The 20,298-nt window shown below is 43.8% G+C and overlaps 1 protein-coding gene across 1 annotated transcript in view; it reads left to right on the forward strand.

Annotated features, from left to right (window-relative positions):
* Window positions 1-20,298, forward strand: part of BRCA1 (BRCA1 DNA repair associated) — a 104,919-nt gene that overhangs the window by 61,335 nt on the left and 23,286 nt on the right. The window contains exons 16-19 of the mRNA XM_075277288.1: window positions 8,560-8,647; window positions 12,072-12,149; window positions 14,934-14,974; window positions 19,640-19,723. Of these exons, the coding sequence (XP_075133389.1) occupies window positions 8,560-8,647; window positions 12,072-12,149; window positions 14,934-14,974; window positions 19,640-19,723 (291 nt within the window). The remainder of the gene's footprint in view (window positions 1-8,559; window positions 8,648-12,071; window positions 12,150-14,933; window positions 14,975-19,639; window positions 19,724-20,298) is intronic.

Raw genomic sequence — 20,298 nt, forward strand, 5'->3', positions numbered from 1 at the left:
TCTGCTGGAGGAGGCGGAGTCTAAGATCGCTCCACACCAGTCTCCATTCAGGTCCGACCTTAGACTCCGCCTCCTCCGGCAGAGCCAGCGCTGATTGGCCGAAGGCTGGCCAATGCATTCCTATGCGAATGCAGACTTAGCAGTGCTGAGTCAGTTTTGCTCAACTACACATCTGATGCACACTCGGCACTGCTACATCAGATGTAGCAATCTGATGTAGCAGAGCCGAGGGTGCACTAGAACCCCTGTGCAAACTCAGTTCACGCTAATAGAATGCATTGGCCAGCGCTGATTGGCCAATGCATTCTATTAGCCCGATGAAGTAGAGCTGAATGTGTGTGCTAAGCACACACATTCAGCACTGCTTCATCAAGCCAATACAATGCATTAGCCAGTGCTGATTGGCCAGAGTACGGAATTCGGCCAATCAGCGCTGGCCAATGCATTCTATTAGCCCGATGAAGTAGAGCTGAATGTGTGTGCTAAGCACACACATTCAGCACTGCTTCATCAAGCCAATACAATGCATTAGCCAGTGCTGATTGGCCAGAGTACGGAATTCGGCCAATCAGCGCTGGCCAATGCATTCTATTAGCCCGATGAAGTAGAGCTGAATGTGTGTGCTAAGCACACACATTCAGCACTGCTTCATCAAGCCAATACAATGCATTAGCCAGTGCTGATTGGCCAGAGTACGGAATTCGGCCAATCAGCGCTGGCTCTGCTGGAGGAGGCGGAGTCTAAGGTCGGACCTGAATGGAGACTGGTGTGGAGCGATCTTAGACTCCGCCTCCTCCAGCAGAGCCAGCGCTGATTGGCCGAATTCCGTACTCTGGCCAATCAGCACTGGCTAATGCATTGTATTGGCGTGATGAAGCAGTGCTGAATGTGTGTGCTTAGCACACACATTCAGCTCTACTTCATCGGGCTAATAGAATGCATTGGCCAGCGCTGATTGGCCGAATTCCGTACTCTGGCCAATCAGTGCTGGCCAATGCATTCTATTAGCTTGATGAAGCAGAGTGTGCACAAGGGTTCAAGCGCACCCTCGGCTCTGATGTAGCAGAGCCGAGGCTGCACAAGGGTTCAAGCGCACCCTCGGCTCTGATGTAGGAGAGCCGAGGGTGCACTTGAACCCTTGTGCACCCTCAGCTCTGCTACATCAGAGCCGAGGGTGCGCTTGAACCCTTGTGCACACTCTGCTTCATCAAGCTAATAGAATGCATTGGCCAGCGCTGATTGGCCAATGTATTCTATTAGCCTGATGAAGTAGAGCTGAATGTGTGTGCTAAGCACACACATTCAGCTCTACTTCATCGGGCTAATAGAATGCATTGGCCAGCGCTGATTGGCCGAATTCCGTACTCTGGCCAATCAGTGCTGGCCAATGCATTCTATTAGCTTGATGAAGCAGAGTGTGCACAAGGGTTCAAGCGCACCCTCGGCTCTGATGTAGCAGAGCCGAGGCTGCACAAGGGTTCAAGCGCACCCTCGGCTCTGATGTAGGAGAGCCGAGGGTGCACTTGAACCCTTGTGCACCCTCAGCTCTGCTACATCAGAGCCGAGGGTGCGCTTGAACCCTTGTGCACACTCTGCTTCATCAAGCTAATAGAATGCATTGGCCAGCGCTGATTGGCCAATGTATTCTATTAGCCTGATGAAGTAGAGCTGAATGTGTGTGCTAAGCACACACATTCAGCTCTACTTCATCGGGCTAATAGAATGCATTGGCCAGCGCTGATTGGCCAGAGTACGGAACTCGACCAATCAGCGCTGGCTCTGCTGGAGGAGGCGGAGTCTAAGATCGCTCCACACCAGTCTCCATTCAGGTCCGACCTTAGACTCCGCCTCCTCCAGCAGAGCCAGCGCTGATTGGCCGAATTCCGTACTCTGGCCAATCAGCACTGGCTAATGCATTGTATTGGCGTGATGAAGCAGTGCTGAATGTGTGTGCTTAGCACACACATTCAGCTCTACTTCATCGGGCTAATAGAATGCATTGGCCAATCAGCGCTGGCCAATGCATTCTATTAGCGTGAACTGAGTTTGCACAGGGGTTCTAGTGCACCCTCGGCTCTGCTACATCAGATTGCTACATCTGATGTAGCAGTGCCGAGTGTGCATCAGATGTGTAGTTGAGCAAAACTGACTCAGCACTGCTAAGTCTCTGCATTCGCATAGGAATGCATTGGCCAGCCTTCGGCCAATCAGCGCTGGCTCTGCCGGAGGAGGCGGAGTCTAAGGTCGGACCTGAATGGAGACTGGTGTGGAGCGATCTTAGACTCCGCCTCCTCCAGCAGAGCCAGCGCTGATTGGTCGAGTTCCGTACTCTGGCCAATCAGCGCTGGCCAATGCATTCTATTAGCTTGATGAAGCAGAGTGTGCACAAGGGTTCAAGCGCACCCTCGGCTCTGATGTAGCAGAGCTGAGGGTGCACAAGGGTTCAAGTGCACCCTCGGCTCTCCTACATCAGAGCCGAGGGTGCGCTTGAACCCTTGTGCAGCCTCGGCTCTGCTACATCAGAGCCGAGGGTGCGCTTGAACCCTTGTGCACACTCTGCTTCATCAAGCTAATAGAATGCATTGGCCAGCGCTGATTGGCCAGAGTACGGAATTCGGCCAATCAGCGCTGGCCAATGCATCCCTATGGGAAAAAGTTTATCTCACAAAAATCACAATTACACACCCGATAGAGCCCCAAAAAGTTATTTTTAATAACATTCCCCCCTAAATAAAGGTTATCCCTAGCTATCCCTGCCTGTACAGCTATCCCTGTCTCATAGTCACAAAGTTCACATTCTCATATGACCCGGATTTGAAATCCACTATTCGTCTAAAATGGAGGTCACCTGATTTCGGCAGCCAATGACTTTTTCCAATTTTTTTCAATGCCCCCAGTGTCGTAGTTCCTGTCCCACCTCCCCTGCGCTGTTATTGGTGCAAAAAAGGCGCCAGGGAATGTGGGAGGGGAATCGAATTTTGGCGCACTTTACCACGTGGTGTTCGATTCGATTCGAACATGGCGAACACCCTGATATCCGATCGAACATGTGTTCGATAGAACACTGTTCGCTCATCTCTACTTATAATGGCTAAAAATGTTCATGACATTAAGTAACGGGTATAAGTATCACCATATTGGAGTCCAAATTAGTAGAGATGAGCGAGTACTATTCGAAACGGTAGTTTCAAATAGCACGCTCCCATAGCGTGGACGCAGCTGGCATCCTACCGCTTAACCCCCTGCGCGCTCCCATTCATTCCTATGGGAGCGTGCTATTCGAAACTACCGTTTCGAATAGTACTCGCTCATCTCTACAAATTAGTACAATTGGTATTTGAGCCGGCTCAGGAAATCTCACACACTAAAACCTGGTTTGCATCTGTGTTCAGTATTCCGTTTGGGGAGTCCGCTTGGGGACCCCTGAACGGAATATTGACGGAATACCGACTGCATACAAGCGATGAGGTTATGAAAGCACACGGACCCTGAGACTATAATGAGGTCCGTGTGTTTTCCACGTGGAACATACGGAGAGAACAGTGCTTCATGAACGACTTTCCTCTCCGCATGACTTGTGCGGAAAACATATGGACCCCATTATAGTCTATGGGGTCCGTGTGCTTTCATTGCTTACTGCTTGTGAATGTGTTCGGTATTCCGTTCGGGGAGTCCCAAGCGGACTTCCCGAACCGAATACCGAACGTAGATGTGAACCAGGTCTTAGATGTTGTGTGTATAATGGATTCTAATCTTTGGTGGATATTGAGGTTTTTATACATTGTAAGTGTGGTTATACATTATACAGACATAGACAAGGTGTGATTAGCATTAACATAACATGATTGTTAAGTCAGAAATGGAATTGACAAAGGCAGAAGTATTAGAGTTTACTATATATTTCCCATTCCTTTTTGCTCAAATAAAAGCATCAAAATCTCATTATAAAAAAAAAAAAATGCAGCTTAGTCCAAAGGTGTTTTCCAGGTTAACGGGAAAACCCAAGGTAACCAGGAATGGTGTCAAGAAGAAAAAAGAAAATACTCAAATACTGAATTGAATGGGACTGAGCTGTGAAGAGTCCATGTGTCTGATGAACATAATGTAGCATGCCCTCTGAAGTGACAGCGGGGTTCAGAGGGTGCAGCTGCTGCCACCTCAAACAGCTTATCAACAGAGGTCCTGGGTTGTGGATCCCAAATTAGTGGCCTATCCTAAGGAGGGGTTGTCTAGTAATTTACTAACTTGGCTCCTAGGGATCACTGGTGGTGTACCCAGGGGTCTGGTGCTATGGGTGCTGGCTGAATAGTAATGCTAGCCCCCATAGCACAGATAATTAATTACCTGTGAGATCGGGGGAGGAAAGGGCGGAGAGACCTGGGGTGGAACTTTGCTTCAGATCACATGACGTGACATCGCCAGAAGCCCCCGGTCCATCATCAGAAATCACCAGGAAAGTAAATTACAGCTTCCGTTTGAGCAAAGCCCTAAAAACCAACTTAAGAGATGAGATGGACTGTCAGCTCAGTGGGGTATCGGGTTATATGTTACCCATAGACGTCTATGGAGAAGGAGGTGCAAAGTGAGACACTGCTGAAAATGTTATTGAATTTCAGCTCAGTACTTGTTTATAATATTCTCCATATTGCTGCGGCATTCTATAGAGAGATGGGAATCAGAATCTCGTCTTTATATGCGCTGTATGGGAGACATTATAGCAGCTGGTCTCCATCTACTAGCTAAGAGAAAACAGAAAAAACGCAGATTAAAAACTGGTGAAAAATACCATATACAAGTCAACTCCTTATGTACACATTGGAAACCTCTGGTGAACACTATATTGAATCAAAAGACATTGAGACAATGCTCAACATGTGTCTGTTTCCGAGGACAACCATCAAAAGTACCAAAGCTATGAAAAACCCAAAGAAATACATGAAATTAAACTGAGTGAATAGAGCGAAGTGTGCCCAATAATTTATGGTGTGTTAAATAATAAGTAGAGCGGGACTTTAAGAAAACTGGCTGGAAGGATTGTACTTGTATTCCTTGCGCTGACTGCTACGGCAATGTATTTGTAGAAGTGTACCCGCGCATTTCCTCATCTCATGAAGCTTTGATGTGGCCGCTAATCGATAAGATGGCAGCTCCTTGAGCAGCAAGGCAAGCAGGTTTGCCTTATTCAATTCCTTTTAAGTGGGCAGAAGCCTTTGCGTCTAGCACTGACCTTTTGGCATTATCTCTACTTATGTACTTGAGAGTCTTGCAAGGCTCTGAATTTTTGGCACTCGCCATCAACGCACCGCATCTCATAATCCCCCCGTCACAGCTCTCAATTCCACTTGCTTCATAAATTATTGAGAAATGAATCTGAATTACACTGCAGAGAAGAATCGCGTTTCTAAATCCTCTAGCTGGGGCGACTAGAATTTCCTTTTTCGCCTGGTTTCAGGTAGAATAAATATGTAGATTTTTATTATTATTATTATTATTATTATTAGAATTATTTTTTATTTTAATATATACATCTGTCCTGCAGGGACTGATTTCTCACCATTGCACTTTATCCTTGTGTCTGTGTTTCGGCAGATATAGTAGTTTTGATTTTCTTTCAGCTACAATTTGGGTGCGTTGTGCACCTACTTGTCAGACTTGGATGAAAATAGATATTCACAGATTTCTGACATTTTTTTTTTTTTTGTTACGGCTTAGCAACACTTTAGGTGATGTTACCATGTCTTTGAGTTGTGCTATGGCACTGTCATTGCATACAGTAATCGAGCTGGTGGCAGAATGCCAGGGGTAGAAAAGAAAGCTGGTTCTCAGTAAAAGAATTGTATGCACACTTACGGCTCGTTCACACGGGGCAAGAGGGGGCGGATTTTGACGCTGAATCCAACTCAAAATCTGCTCCTTCACAAGAGAGGTCTATGTAGACCACTAGTGTCCTTTTTTCCGTGAGCAGTTCCCGCTCATGGAAAAAAGAAGCGAGCTGCCCTTTCTTCATGTGGATTCCGCGGCTGATTCAACCGCGTCATTCGCCTTGTGACAGCGCCCTCCGGACTAGGCCCATTCATTTGAGCCTACTCCGGAGCAGGAGGCCACGACTGTCGGAAGCTGCGGCAGGTGCATTTTGGTCCTATTCTGACGCGGCTTCTCACGTCAAAATCAGGACCAAAATACACCATATGAACTAGCCCTTAGGTATTCGCTATCAGACTGAAAATGACCGGAAGAAATTATCGCCTTCACCTAAGGGTAAACGCATGAATGTGAGACTGTTGGCTACCATTTTAGATTGGTTGCTGATTTCTATAAAAAGAAAAAAAAAATTGGTTGTCTATTATTACACATTAGCCCCTGCCAATCTGTAAATATCAGACACAACCTATGGACTTGAATGGCATACGACCACTGGTGAGTACCATGCTCAGGTCTTATTAGATATAATAGGACCCAGGTATGAGACTCCCCACCAGTTATTGTACAATTGCCACTAACTATACCTACCATTTTCCCATTGCATCTCTCCATGCCTGATATAAGGCAGAAGCATATCCCTAGAGGTACACTTTAAAGGGGTTGTCCAAGATAAACTGAGAATTAACCCCTAAACTAACCCTCCTCCTAACTTCTCATTTACGTCAGTTAAAAAAAAAATCTATAATTACCCATATTTCCTGGAGCGGTCATGTGACGCTCCAGGGATACTTTCTGATAATCCGGCGGCGTTCTGTTTTACAACTTCCAAAATGGAACATCACCATTACTCTTCTACCAACCCCATCAATACTTACCAAGCCTTCCTGTGTCTGGGAACAGCTCCTCCCCTCTTCCTCTCTGCTAGTGATGTGCGGAATAGGTTAGCTAGGGAGACTTGGGAGGGGCTAGTAATGGACGGGATCGTTAGGCTAGGAAGACAAGGGTGGGAAGGGCTCGTAATGGGTGGGATCGCTAGTCTTGGAAGAGGGGGGGAGTGTGAGAGGAGCTAATAATGGGAGGGGCTAATAATGGTAGGGATAGCTAGGCTAGTTAGACAGGGAGGGGAAGGCTGAGTGAGAGGGAAGTAGTGTAGAAGCTGTACAGCAGGAAGTTACACCTTGTAAACAAATGTAGAGAATGCAGCAGTAACCAGAGACACTTGGAAACCACCCCAAATACTGCTAAAGGTATATGTGTGTACTTATTAACCCATTACTAGCACTAATAGACCTTTCTAAAAAAAAAAAAAAAAAAAAAATCCTTTTAAATCATGTGACTACAAATGAATGACACACAGCAAACATCTTAAATCATGGGGTCAACAACCATCTGTTATTAGGCTCCAACCCTCAGTATGTATACTTGGATAACTGTCCTGTAGAAGTGATTAGAACATGCTGAGACTTATAGTTTCAGAACACATAGAGAACCAAAGATTGCTGATTCTTGGCTTAAAGGGGTTTTCTAGTCCCAAACGGTACTGCATAGATGACATTGTCCAGAATGTAATACACTAGTGATAGCTATGTGTAGAGATTAGGAGGGAATCCAAGATGATTTCAGCCCTGAAGCTTGTGGAATTATAAATGCGGCATTTGATTAGAGCACAGGCCGTAACTCAAGATCACTACAAGGTAAGTAATAAATTGTATTTGCAAAGTTACTCAATTTTTATGTAAATTCAATTTAGATGCAAAGTGAAATGATGATCAAATGTGAATATACAGTTTAATGTTCGGTTCATTGCAGTGATTTATATCAAATAGAGAGAAAAATTAGCAAAAGCATATTGGGTGCTCGATGTTTGTTTAAAGGGGATATGAGAGGAAAAGTAAAGCTCACCTGTGTATTCTCTTCACTGGATAAGCTTTGTTACTAATATAGACGCAGGTCTCCCACAGTGCAGTGGGGTGCTGGGAGTCTGTTGGTATTCAGACCGTGCCATCTGGGCAACTCTGCTCTACTCTATGGACCGGCAGCAGGAGAAGAGCAGAATTGGTGGCGTCACAAAGAGCCAGAATGGTATCAGGCGACACAGAGACTTCCAGCACCACGCTGCACTCTACAAATGTAATCGTCACAGGTCCAAGGGACTTATTTATATACAAGAATTAAAGCTTATCCAGTGCAGGGAATGTATTGGTAAGCTTACTTTTTCTTGCTATAACCCCTTTAAAGCTGTCGTATAATATTTGGGTACAGAACCCTGAAATGACTTCAATAAGGTTAGGCCTGTACGGAAGTGTCAAGCACATGTCTCCAACGGCAGATGGATTACCTGACCCACCTAAATTTGCCCTATTCATAAGCAAGGACTATGACTGCTATGTGACACCAGCATTGTCATCTATATCTACAGATGGACAGTTGCGCGGCCTGCTCTGTGAAATTCAGGGGGTCTCTTCTGCTTTGGGCAGTATGCTCATCTGAGTGTGCGACTCTTGGAGGTTGAATAGCACTGTACTATAGAATAAAGTTGACTTTTTAATGCCTATCACTTTGTTCTTAGTCTGCTTAAGTTAAGGGTTACTTTTTTTTTCATCTTTTGGACATTTACTTTTATTTGTTCACTCTTAGATTCTGGTTCAGAAGTTTGCGCGGAAAACCCAGAGCGCCTTTTCCAGCCAAATGACAGAATCGACCACTCATGTCATCATGAAAACAGGTAGGTTATGGCAATTGCGGCTGAAGCCTCTCTAATGCTGATCTGTATTCCAACACACTGCGTAAATAAGATTTGATGCCCCTAGAATATATATCAGGTTGTTGGGATTTGCACGGATTATCTCCACACAGAAAGGTTAATGGGAAATGGTTCTGATCAGTATGAAAGCTTCCTCTAATCCATGTCTTGGAGAAGCATTTTGCAACATGCCTTTAGCTTATTTGTAGAAAGACATGTGAACGATTGTGGCGTCTTAGATCTCATTCTGAAGCTTATGTATTTTATTCTGGTGTATGTTTTGGGAAAGGTTCTCCTTCCTTTGCAGGGACCCATTATCAATTGACTACTATAGCGGATATTCCATTCTAGTCATTTTTTTAGCGCTATGGAGAACTGAAAACAAGACATTTCTTGTGATCTTTGTCTTCCAACCTTAGTTTCTTGAGATGAGTCTAGTACGGCCCATCATGAACGGAGACCCATTTGTTTCTGTGATATGAGTGAATAGATGGCTAACACCTTGGAGTTATGGTTTATCCATGGCCTTATGTGTGTCTGAGAAAATAGATTGCAAGATTTACTGGGGACAGGGTCTAATACAAGTGATCACAAGTTTGCGTATAGTGCTGTGGTATATGCTAGCACATATAGTCGCATAAATAAAATAAGTGAACCCCTTGGAAATATTCTTTTATTCGTGAACATATTAAGGCCCGGTTCACATCTGTATTTGGGTTTCCATTCGGGGAGTCCGTTTAGGGGCCCTTGAATGAAAACCTATCCGCATAATAAAGCGGTTATTTAAGGAAACCTGCGGACCCCATAGACTATAATGGGGTCCATGTGGTTTTCATTCTGTTTCTGCATGAAAAATGCAAGCCGCACTTTTCTCTCCACATATTTCGTTTGGATTGGGGAAGGGAATGGCCTGAACGCTGTTGTGAACGGGGCTTAAGGCTAAGGCCCCTCGGGCCAGAAACGCCGCGCTAAAGCGCTGCAGGAACAACCGTGGCGGGAATGCATCGCAGTTCTTACCACAGCACTTTGAACAAAAAATTCACTGAGTTTTCCTCCACGGACTCTACTGGTAGATCAGCCTGTGCTGTGAACAAACAGACACCAGGGATCCCTGGGTGGCCACAGAACGCCGCTGTCTCCTGCTCTCATGCCCGTCCCCCCCCCCCCCCGTCCCCCCGTTTGCTCTCGGAGAAGTCATTAACATAGACTTACTTTTTCCATGTACTCAAGAAAAGATGTGAGCAATAAAACTTTTTTCTTAGTATTGTTGGTTCTTTGTATAGTTTTTGTCTACTTGGACCACATTTTACCATTCATCAATGATAAAATCCGGATAATTCCAAAGGGTTCACTTACTTTTTATTGCAACTCTATAAATAATCAATACTACCAGCAGTTCTTTCTATCAAAGATCTGGTTTGATGTGACAGAGAAGCTGTACCGCCTGCGAGGGTTAGATTTACAACCGTCTATACCAGATTTCCTGTTTATTGTTCTCTCCGATGTACCAGGCAGAAAAACATTTACCGGTCAGCTCTTCACAGAAAATTTCAGTGGTCTGAATAATCCATCTGCGTCATAGAAGATCAAAGATAATGAGTGAATCAAACCCCATGTAAAAATAGACATTGCCGTCTGTATTTGAAAAGACAGACCTAGCGCTGACTACATCTGTACCCCGAGCGCGCTCATTCTGGCTGGTGCCGTAGGCCATTAATTGGGCTTGATGATGTGCCGGTGGGCGGATTGAAATGCCATCCTGCTTTTCTCTACTTGTTTTGTTTTTTCATTGCTGTCCACGCCTGAGGAGGATAGATAGTGCCATAATGAGTGACACACCACTTAGATCAGGATTGTGTCTTCTCCCTGCGCTGCTGCCGTCTATGAATAGGAAATGACTAAGACAGTCCTTGGAATCGTCGTACCTCTAATGTGCCCCGGTACATGTGGGAACAATGCAGGGACGGTTTGCCAGCTATAGTCGTAGTTTTGGCTGGTAGAAGTAAGACGATTCTGACGTTCTCCTTTAGAACACATTTCCTGAATTAACACGAGCGTGCTTAGAAAGTCTGCTCTGCGGGTGTTATTGTACAACAATGGCTACATAAGGAAATTTGTATGATTATAAAGGGGTATTTACATCTCATGGTGATGGTATATCATTGATATAGAGACTTGAGAGTGAGGAAACTGCAGCACTTCTTTATTTGCTGCATCTCCTCTGCATGGTGAGGAGCGCTGCTGTGAAGGCAAAGCAGCGGACTGGGCTGTGGTGCTGATTTAGAGCATTTTTAGGATTGATGATGGTCTTCCAAGTAGTTTAGGGGGGATAGTGTTCACCTTAGCCAGGGGGGCCCATAGGTGTGCGTCTTCCATTCTCCTCCTGGCTCCCAGTCTCCTACTCTCAGAACCAGCAGCACCACAGTATAGGAGGCATTATACTATGGCGTGCTGCGGTGGCACGTTGCAGTGGTTCAACATGGTACACAACATTAGTGTGGCAGGGGAGATCAGGATGGTATGTGGGGGAGAGAGAATTATTACCTGTGGGGGCCCTCAGTCCCATTGTGTGAAATGACTTTCTTTGTAATGTATCTTTCTGTCTGTATTTGAACCCTACAAATTGTACAGCGCTGCGGAATATGTTGGCGCTATAGAAATAAAATATTATTATTATTATTATTAACTTTTAGCTAAGGAGAGGCACTATTACCTATGTGCGAGGGGAACTATTTCCTAAGAGGACAAAAAGGAGCACATTTACCTTGCTGGGGGCACCAAGGAGGAACTGTTACCGTGCAAGGAGCACATGGAGGGCTGTATTGACTTGAGGGGGCCACAATTACTTTTCAGGGAGTGAAAAGGTGTTGTCTAAGACCCATGACTATTGGATACTGATGACCTATCTACGGATTGTGATAAGTGAAGGTTGGACATCTGGACCAGGCACAAATTTGCCTATCTGGCTGCCTCCAGGTGTTAGAAGCTGTATACATGGCATACAACCAGAATCAGACCTGCTCCTAGCGAAGAGGAGCAGAGCTGCACTGCCTCAATGCCACCACTAGAGTGTACAGAGCTTCGTACATTGTAGTGGGGGCACTGGGGATTTGCAGTTCCTGTGGACAGGTCATCGTGGATCTCAAGGCCCCTGGCTGTTAGTACGTAAACCCAGTGATTTAGTTAAAAATTACAATGATAGGGGGTGGGGAGCCAATTCTGAACTTCCAGCACCCCTGAGCCTTTAGCTGTGCCACTGCCCAGAAGTGGGACCTCCATTGATCATAAAATGAAGGCATATGCTAGTGATATGCTAGAACATCATGAGATGGGTATTTCCCTTTAAGCTTAACACTACGTATATCTCTTATACATTCTAACATCTCTTTCTTTTTTTCCATTGTAGATGAACATCTTGTATGTGAACGGACTTTGAAATATTTTCTGGGAATTGCTGGCAGAAAATGGGTGGTGAGCTATGAATGTAAGTATGGATAGGGTTTTAATAGCCAAAACCATGAAGTGGTGATGTATATTGGCCCCAGACTGAGTCATATGGCTCAAAATGAGTCGTGTGACTTGGATCATAAACTGAAATAGTGCTCAACAATGCCGTATACTCCAACCCCGGTAAGCAGAGTATCTACAGGCCCATGTTAGGCTGCTGACACGTTATACAGTAATGTGACCCTTTGCAGTACGATGTGCTCCAATGTAATGCTCAAGGGTAAATTATGCCAGTATCACATCTGTAATCTGAATATGGCCATATGCACAAGTCTTTAAAGTTGCATTTAGCCGCACAGATTGTAGATTGTGGTGAGAACCATTGGTACGCACATCAGAAAACATCCAAAGCCCTGGCCTTGTAAAGAAGGTTGGCTGTTTATTAACATTTTAGGCTTTTTCTATGATGCTAATTCACAGGCTAAACCCCATTGGAAAATGTTAAGAATTCTGCAAAAACTTGATTGAATGAAATTCTTGGCCTTTAAATATACAAATGTAGCGCCATACATAATTCTCAACATCTGCGCTATCAGATCTAGTCCTTAAAGGACTCCATTATCTGCATATTAGGTGCTCTGGGCTGCCCTTATCCTTGGCCAAGATATGCCTCCGTTCCACCGACTTGGTTTATCTGACTATATATTTTTTTTTCTCCTCTTTTCTATGTGACTTTCCTGTTTATTAATATTGCAGTCCGGAGATATCGCTATGTATTCCTTAGGCCTTTTGTCAAAATAGAAGCGGCTGTCACTTCTTATTGTAGAAGCCGTGGATTTGCAGACTCTATGATTAGATGCTTATTATACCATTCAAAGTAGAACCAAAGGGAAAAAAAGAATATATTTAAGACCGTGTTAGACTTTCATTGTTATGTTCTTCACAGAATCTTATTATAGGGATTAGCTGGAGAAAAACTTTTGTTTTTATTGTGCTTACACACGCCAGATCTAATTTCTGCTGGTTCCCATTGTGGGGATATGTAGGTTTTATTTTCAGAAGACACATTGAAATAGCATAATATTTTGAATTAGCATATATGGCCCTAAAAGTGCCACTAGGTCTTAAAAGCACAATGCCATCATCTGATAGGCACGGTCACTGCTGAGCATTATGGGGTCCAGAGATATACAAGCCCTTTTAGTGTTGATGTAAATTAGGGTCTACTAGCTAAGTGGGGTGTCACTTATAGCACACAGAGAAGCCACAAGGTTACCGCCCACTTGGCTAGTATAGCCTAAATTGCATCAACACTAAAAGGATGTAGTCAAATTTTTTTTTTTTTTTTTTTTAAAAACCCACAGTAACTCTAAGATGGTCAAGGAAAATAATAAGTGTTTAATAGATGAAAATAGATGATACTGATATACCCATCGTTCGATGACTTCCAGAGGCGTCTATTTTATGATCCCCACTGAGACTAACTTAGACAATAGCCATAAAGTTTTTTTTTTAGTATATTTGGGGAAGGGTGAGGGGCTGAGTAGTCAGCTTATAACATGACCATCTATGGTACCGGATTTTGAAGAACTGCTTATCTCCTGATCAGTATAGAGTGGCCAGCATAGTATACAGAGTGATCAGTAACAGAATAGTATACAGAAATACAGAGCGATCAGTAACAGAATAGTATACAGAAATACAGAGTGATCAGTAATAGAATAGTATACAGAAATACAGAGTGATCAGTAACAGAATAGTATACAGCAATACAGAGTGATCAGTAACAGAATAGTATACAGCAATACAGAGTGATCAGTAACAGAACAGTGTACAGAAATACAGAGTGATTAGTAACAGAACAGTGTACAGCAATATAGAGTGATCAGTAATATCCTGTCATATCACATCAATGATAAACTGATTTTGTGGAAAAACATGTCCAATTACAAAGGGTTTATATCTTTGGAATGGCTGAACAGATTTAGGGAGACTGCATCAGATGTTGTATGCCATTGGCCATCTCCGATCTGGTAAAGGTCCTCTGTAAATGCATAGGAATGAGCTACAGTACCAGTCACAGCCTATAGGTAAGGGTGGCGCTATTTTTATGCGCTGTGTCCCACCACTGATTGTAGGGGAGAGCAATATGGAGCCTGTCATGGAGATTAAATAGAAAGATATGAACATAGTGTAAGAGAGGTAAAGTAGGTACCCTTAGAGGTGGATAGTCTGTGGGTGACTTATTGCTGTTCTGTACTATGTTGAGCCATAAGCGCACTATGTGCATGAGACCTTACAATGAATTCAGACACTGTGGATATTGGTTGGGTGCGTAGACCCAAAAAGTCATGTATGATGTTAGGACTAAGATAGTGGAGATAGGAGAAGGTAGGGTCTCCTAGTATTATAGATCTCTATGATGCAGAGAGTCCTGATTTCTGGAACATGTAGGATCCAGGATATGCGGGCAATGTATGGTCTGAATTTTCTAGACCATATTTGCCCTTGTGCGTGGTGTTTTAGAGGGGTTTGTCAGTTTTTATGATTTATGCTATGATATCTAAGGCTTGCTTAGGTTTATTTGTGCCCCCTCTCTGCATGCCCTTATAAACAGCTTCTTATTTGTGTCTCTACTCCTGGCTCGTACGTCTTGAACATCATATAAAATCATTCTGATCTGCATCTCAGAGAGGAAATTTATGACACTGACTCAAACATGATTTTCTTTTCCCCTTTTTATTTCAATCCTTAAGGCGGCTTATCTGCATTGAGCAAATTCTAATGTAATCAGTCACTTTCTGACTCTCTCTTTATCTAGGGATTGTACAGTCGTTCAGAGAGGGGAGAATTCTTGATGAGGTGAGTCGGATATTAAATATCCTTCTGGAGATGTTAGATAAGCATCTTGACACCGAGCCTTATTTCTATGGCTGTCATCATTCACAAGAGCCATGCTTCCTGTACCTTCGTGTTCATTGACCCTCACCTCTTGCATTCTCATGCCTTGGTCATTTCTTGTGAGATCTTTATACTTTCTTCATGCAACCTCTTCTGAACATCAAAATCACTTTTAAGACATATAAGCTAAGTATGAAATAATGTTTGGTGTGATCCGATCAAGAATATCCGATTGCGGCAATAATCAATATCTGTGATACAGATATTGGGATCATCTGGATCATTAAGTGTATTTTTTTTTTAACTTATTTATTTTTTGCTATTTTCAGGAGTGTTTGGTGACCATTTTTGTAATATCATTTACTAACCTATCTAACTTCCTTTTTTATTATAAAAAGGCTGTAACATTCTCCTTAAAGGGGCTCTATCAGAAAAATTATGCTAATAGAGCCCCACATATGCGTGAATAGCCTTTAAAAAGTCTATTCAGGCCCCGTAAATGTTATATTAAATCCTGGTCCTGTCTTTAAATAAAAGCATTAAAACATATATGCTAATCTTACTGAACGTGCACCATGGACGGGGATGCACGATGCGACGTCAGCATCGGGCACGCCTGCCTCTTCTGTCTTCTCTTGTAGTAACGCCCTCTGGTTCCGTGTCTTCTTCCAGCTTCTTCTCTACAAATCCCACACCTGCGTAGTAGCGCTTCCCTCCGGAGTGCTACTGCGCAGGCTCACTCGCGAACTGCCATTAAGTAAAATGGCGAGTGAGCCTGCGCAGTAGTGCTCCAGAGGGAAGCGCTACTACGCAGGTGCGGGATTTGAAGAGAAGAAGCCGGAAGAAGACACAGAACCAGAGGGTGTACTTACTACAAGAAGACAGAAGAGGCAGGCGTGCTTTAAGCTGACGTCGCATCGTGCATCCCCGCCCAGGGTGCACGTTCGGTAAGATTTGCGTATATGTTTTAATGCTTTTATTTAAAAACGGGACGGGGGTTTAATATAACATTTATGGTGCCTGAATAGCCTTTTTAAAGGCTATTCACGCGTATGTGGGGCTCTATTAGCATAATTTTGCTGATAGAGCCCCTTTAAGAAACCTCTGAGTTGTGATTTCAGATGGATATATCTTTGTACAGCTAGAAAAATGGTTCTAATATTACAAGAGAACTGAGATTCCTAGATTGAAATATTAGCTATAACAGAACCTGAGATCATCAATATCAGGTTGGTGGGGCAAACGCAAAATATTCCCATTTATCAGCACCTCTCCATGCATTGTACTGCCATTGACTGGTGCTTCAGTTCATCCCCTTCCATTTGGATGGTACTGAGCTGCTGTATCCAGTCACAGTCATTTCATTGTGTACAAAGCTGTGTTTGTTCTAGGGCACCGCACTCATTTTAGCGAGCTGGTCATAGGGGTGCCATGAGTCTCCTAGGAAGACCTATTATAAGGATAGGTTATTAATATTAAATTCCTGAAAATCCCCTTTAAAATTGAACTGTACTTAAGACGGGCTGTCGGTATTTGATCATTTGAGGTCCTACTTGTAGCACCCCCACCAGTCAGCACAATAATGGCTGCCCATCTTCAAGAGCTACCTATCTGCTGCACATTGCTCCATTCAAAGCCGCTCTGTTCACCCCTGTACATAGTGAGCATATAACCATTAGGTATGCAGCTGAATCCCAGACAATTGTATCCCTGGATATACAGTTATATGATTAAAAAGATATACCAATGTTACCCGGCCAGAAAGATAATTTTTTGTCATAAATCAGATCCATTGTAGGTAAGATAATGTTGGATAAAGGCATGTGGTCATCTTCCCCACCAAAGTGTGTCAGTTTTCTAAGGGAAACGCTGCGTTAGGTGATCCGTGGTAGGTTTGGCTGACGTGCACCTAATATTTGTGACTACATTAGAGGGGGAATACATGTTACTATGTGGGGCAGGTTTCCAATGTGGTGGTCTGGTTTTCTTCCATTCTTTATTTTCTTTCCCCTTTGAGCCAAGGACAACATCTGCCAGGAGTCTGTATGTTCTCCTCGGGTTTGCGTGGGTTCCCCCGACGCGCCAAAGACATACTGATAGGGAATTTAGATTGTGAGCCCTATAGGGAACAATGCCTGACACTGTCTGTAAAGCGCTGTGGAATATGATGGCGCTATACATGTAAGCAAAATCAATAATCCCTATTAGTGTGTATAGATTTCTCGCCCAATGAGCACCAGTAACTAATCGCCCTCACTGACTTACAACAGAGTGCACTACAGTGTCTGCTGTTTTTATGGGAATAATAATGTTCTGCCCCAAAATGACAGAATCCGTAACAGAGCCTCCACCATAGATGGGAACCGAGCCTAATAATATACAAGGAGATTGAAAGAGGTCACATGTCCATCAAAATCAGCTAAAGCTACAAGAGCAAATCGATGAAGTTAAAGGAGATTTTCCATTCCCTCTTACTGAATGTAGAATAAAATATTAACATTTCTCCCCGTGTGAAGGCATCTCTAGAGCTGTCATTTTTCTCATCTTTCCGAGACAAATGAGCATCTTGTTCCAATTAGAGATGTAACAATTTCTTTTCGTCTTCACTTTAACTCCAGCTCCCGTTGTGTTCTTCTCTTCTCTCCGCACTCCTGCACATTAATGAGTCTGAAAGAGATCTGGACACCATCTCTACCAGAGCCTGAACTTATCTGATTTATTTCAAGTTTTCTTTCCCATCTACTAAATCCTAATGAATGTCTAATGGCCATGGCCGGACGATACATTAACATGAGGTCCGGAGGTAGGACCAGACAGCTGATTCTTATTCTGAGAGTTGTGCCCTGCAACTTGACTGTTGGCACAATCTGCAGTCTGGGGAAAGACAAGCTGTCTTTCAGCTTGAAGATAATTGTTTCCCATTGCCTGGTGAATATAATGCAAGGTATTCAATTAGATAACCTCTATCTAGTGTTGCTGTGTACACTGCAGAGCTCCACGATGGGCTTCTGAGGAGCATGCTATGTACTTAAGAATCACAAAGCAGCCTCAAGTATGTTTCAGCCTAATCCTTTCATGTATTTTGTACTTGTAGAAAAAGTCTTATTCTTTATAGGAGCTCAGTCTCTGCTCCAGTAATGGCTAAAAACAAGCCATGCTGCTAATGGCCATGACAAGTGTCTACTATCTAAACTAGTAGGCTGGTGCTGCTATCACGTGTGGTTTACATTTACATTATATTGTGCAGTCTACTGGGACCATACACTATATACGGTGGTCTTATTCATTACTTAACCACACAACTAAGGCCCGGTTCACATCTGTGTACGTTATTCCGTTCGGGGAGTCTGCTTGGGGACCCCCCGAACGGAATACTGAACGCATTAAATAGCGGTTAGCTTGGAAACCATACAGGCTATAATGGAGTCCGTGGGGTTTCCGCACGGTGTCTGCACGAATCATGTGGAAAGAAAAGTACTGCTCCGTGTGAAAAACACACGGACCCCATTATAGTCTTTGGTCTATAGTCTAAACCTTCCACTAGCTATGCGGGCCGGATAGAAGCAGTCAAAGGGCCGGGTGTGGCCCGTGGTGCCGAACATTGTCCAGGTCTGCTAGAGTAGCACCGATAGTCACATCTCACCAACTGGACATTGTCTTTGCTACCATTTTGGGTGGCTGATACCTAAATAGGTGTAATGAGCTCAACTAGGTTTGTGTGTCTACTTTCCTGTTGTCATTGTACACTTACTTATATTACCACTGTGGGCAGTGATTGTCCATCAACAGGTGCCTGGTTACAGCAGGTGTCAAAATCACCAATAATCCTAGGACCGGCGTCACACAGGCATTTTATGGGCTGGTTGTTGGCTGAAATTTCAGAGCTATGCTTACTGCATGGTTTGTGGTTGCCGCAATGTGTGTCCCTATTGCGGACAGATTCTCTCTGTGCATCTCACCCAATGGGTTAACCATTGTAGATGTGGGTTGGGGTGGATTATGGTAGCCAAGGGAAGTCTATAGCACCCAGGGCTCCTCTGGCACAGCTCCCTTCAACTACACGAACTATTCAGGACAGATTCTGGTGTTGTATGGTTACTTTGGAAATTGACCGTCATGCTGACTAGTTCTCATTTCATTCTATGGGCCGGATATCTAGAATATATGAATTAATAGTGACTAATTGTAGCCAGTCCTTTCTTACTAGTCACTCTCTGGCTCCTAGACTGCAAATCTGCCCAATTTTAGGATAATATAAGATGGGATAATATAACCAGGGACCGAGAAAGCAAGTGGCCTCCACTATGGAAGCTGTCATGATGGCCATATTTATTTTAACACTGCATTCCCCCAAATAATTTATAACTAAGAACTAGAACCAGTGTAAGTCAAGGACTGGTCTGGAGCTTTGCTTTGAGTGTCTCTTGTGAAGTCCATGCACCCAGGATGTGTATAGTAGAAGATGGGTGTCATAGTTGTTAGTAAGATCTGTGTGACATGTACAATAAGCAAAGTAATTTACAAGAAATATTATATACACACTCTATTTAACTCCGACATGTGCAGATTCTCAGATTTCTCCTCTCAGCTTTTACAAATCCTCATGCGTCTCTTATCTTGTTTCAGTATGACTTTGAAGTGAAGGGAGATGTGATCAATGGAAGGAACCATAGAGGTCCCAGAAGATCAAGACTAGGATCAGATGGACTGGTATGTTTCCTCTCTGCCACTTATCAAGCAGCCGCTGGATCCCTCCATAGAAAACGCCCAATTCCCTCACCCTGGCTGGCTAGTAATCCGTATCTGCTGTATGCACCCGCCGAAAAGCATCAGCGCACTCTAATCTATTTTTAATGAATAGGTTAGCAGAGCCGTGTCGTGTTTGGATTTTTGTTTCTCAGTTATTGCCTTTTCTCCTTCTCTGCATATAAGTAATGGCTAACCTATATGTGTGACAATGTATATATTTAGTGAGGTAGTATCTGTTCAGCTGTCATATCTGTTGTAGTAAGTATTTCCCCTACAGGTTGACCCTGATCACTGAAGACGGACTGTATAGGGACATGCCCCCATGACATTGGAACCCATTGATTTGCTATAGCCTGGGCTATAGAGTGGACAGGTATGGGACCTGTCTTGAACTTTGCCCAAGCTCACAGCCCTTACAAGGACCCATGATAATCCATTGGCGTGTGTATGGGGCCTTTAGAATGGGTCAGTGTGCTAGTCGTGAAAAACATAGCTAGCACACATTCATGCGCATGAAGCATTCGTTTCGGAGATGC

This window comes from Leptodactylus fuscus, chromosome 6, assembly GCF_031893055.1.
Source record: "Leptodactylus fuscus isolate aLepFus1 chromosome 6, aLepFus1.hap2, whole genome shotgun sequence".
Classification (NCBI taxonomy): domain Eukaryota; kingdom Metazoa; phylum Chordata; class Amphibia; order Anura; family Leptodactylidae; genus Leptodactylus; species Leptodactylus fuscus.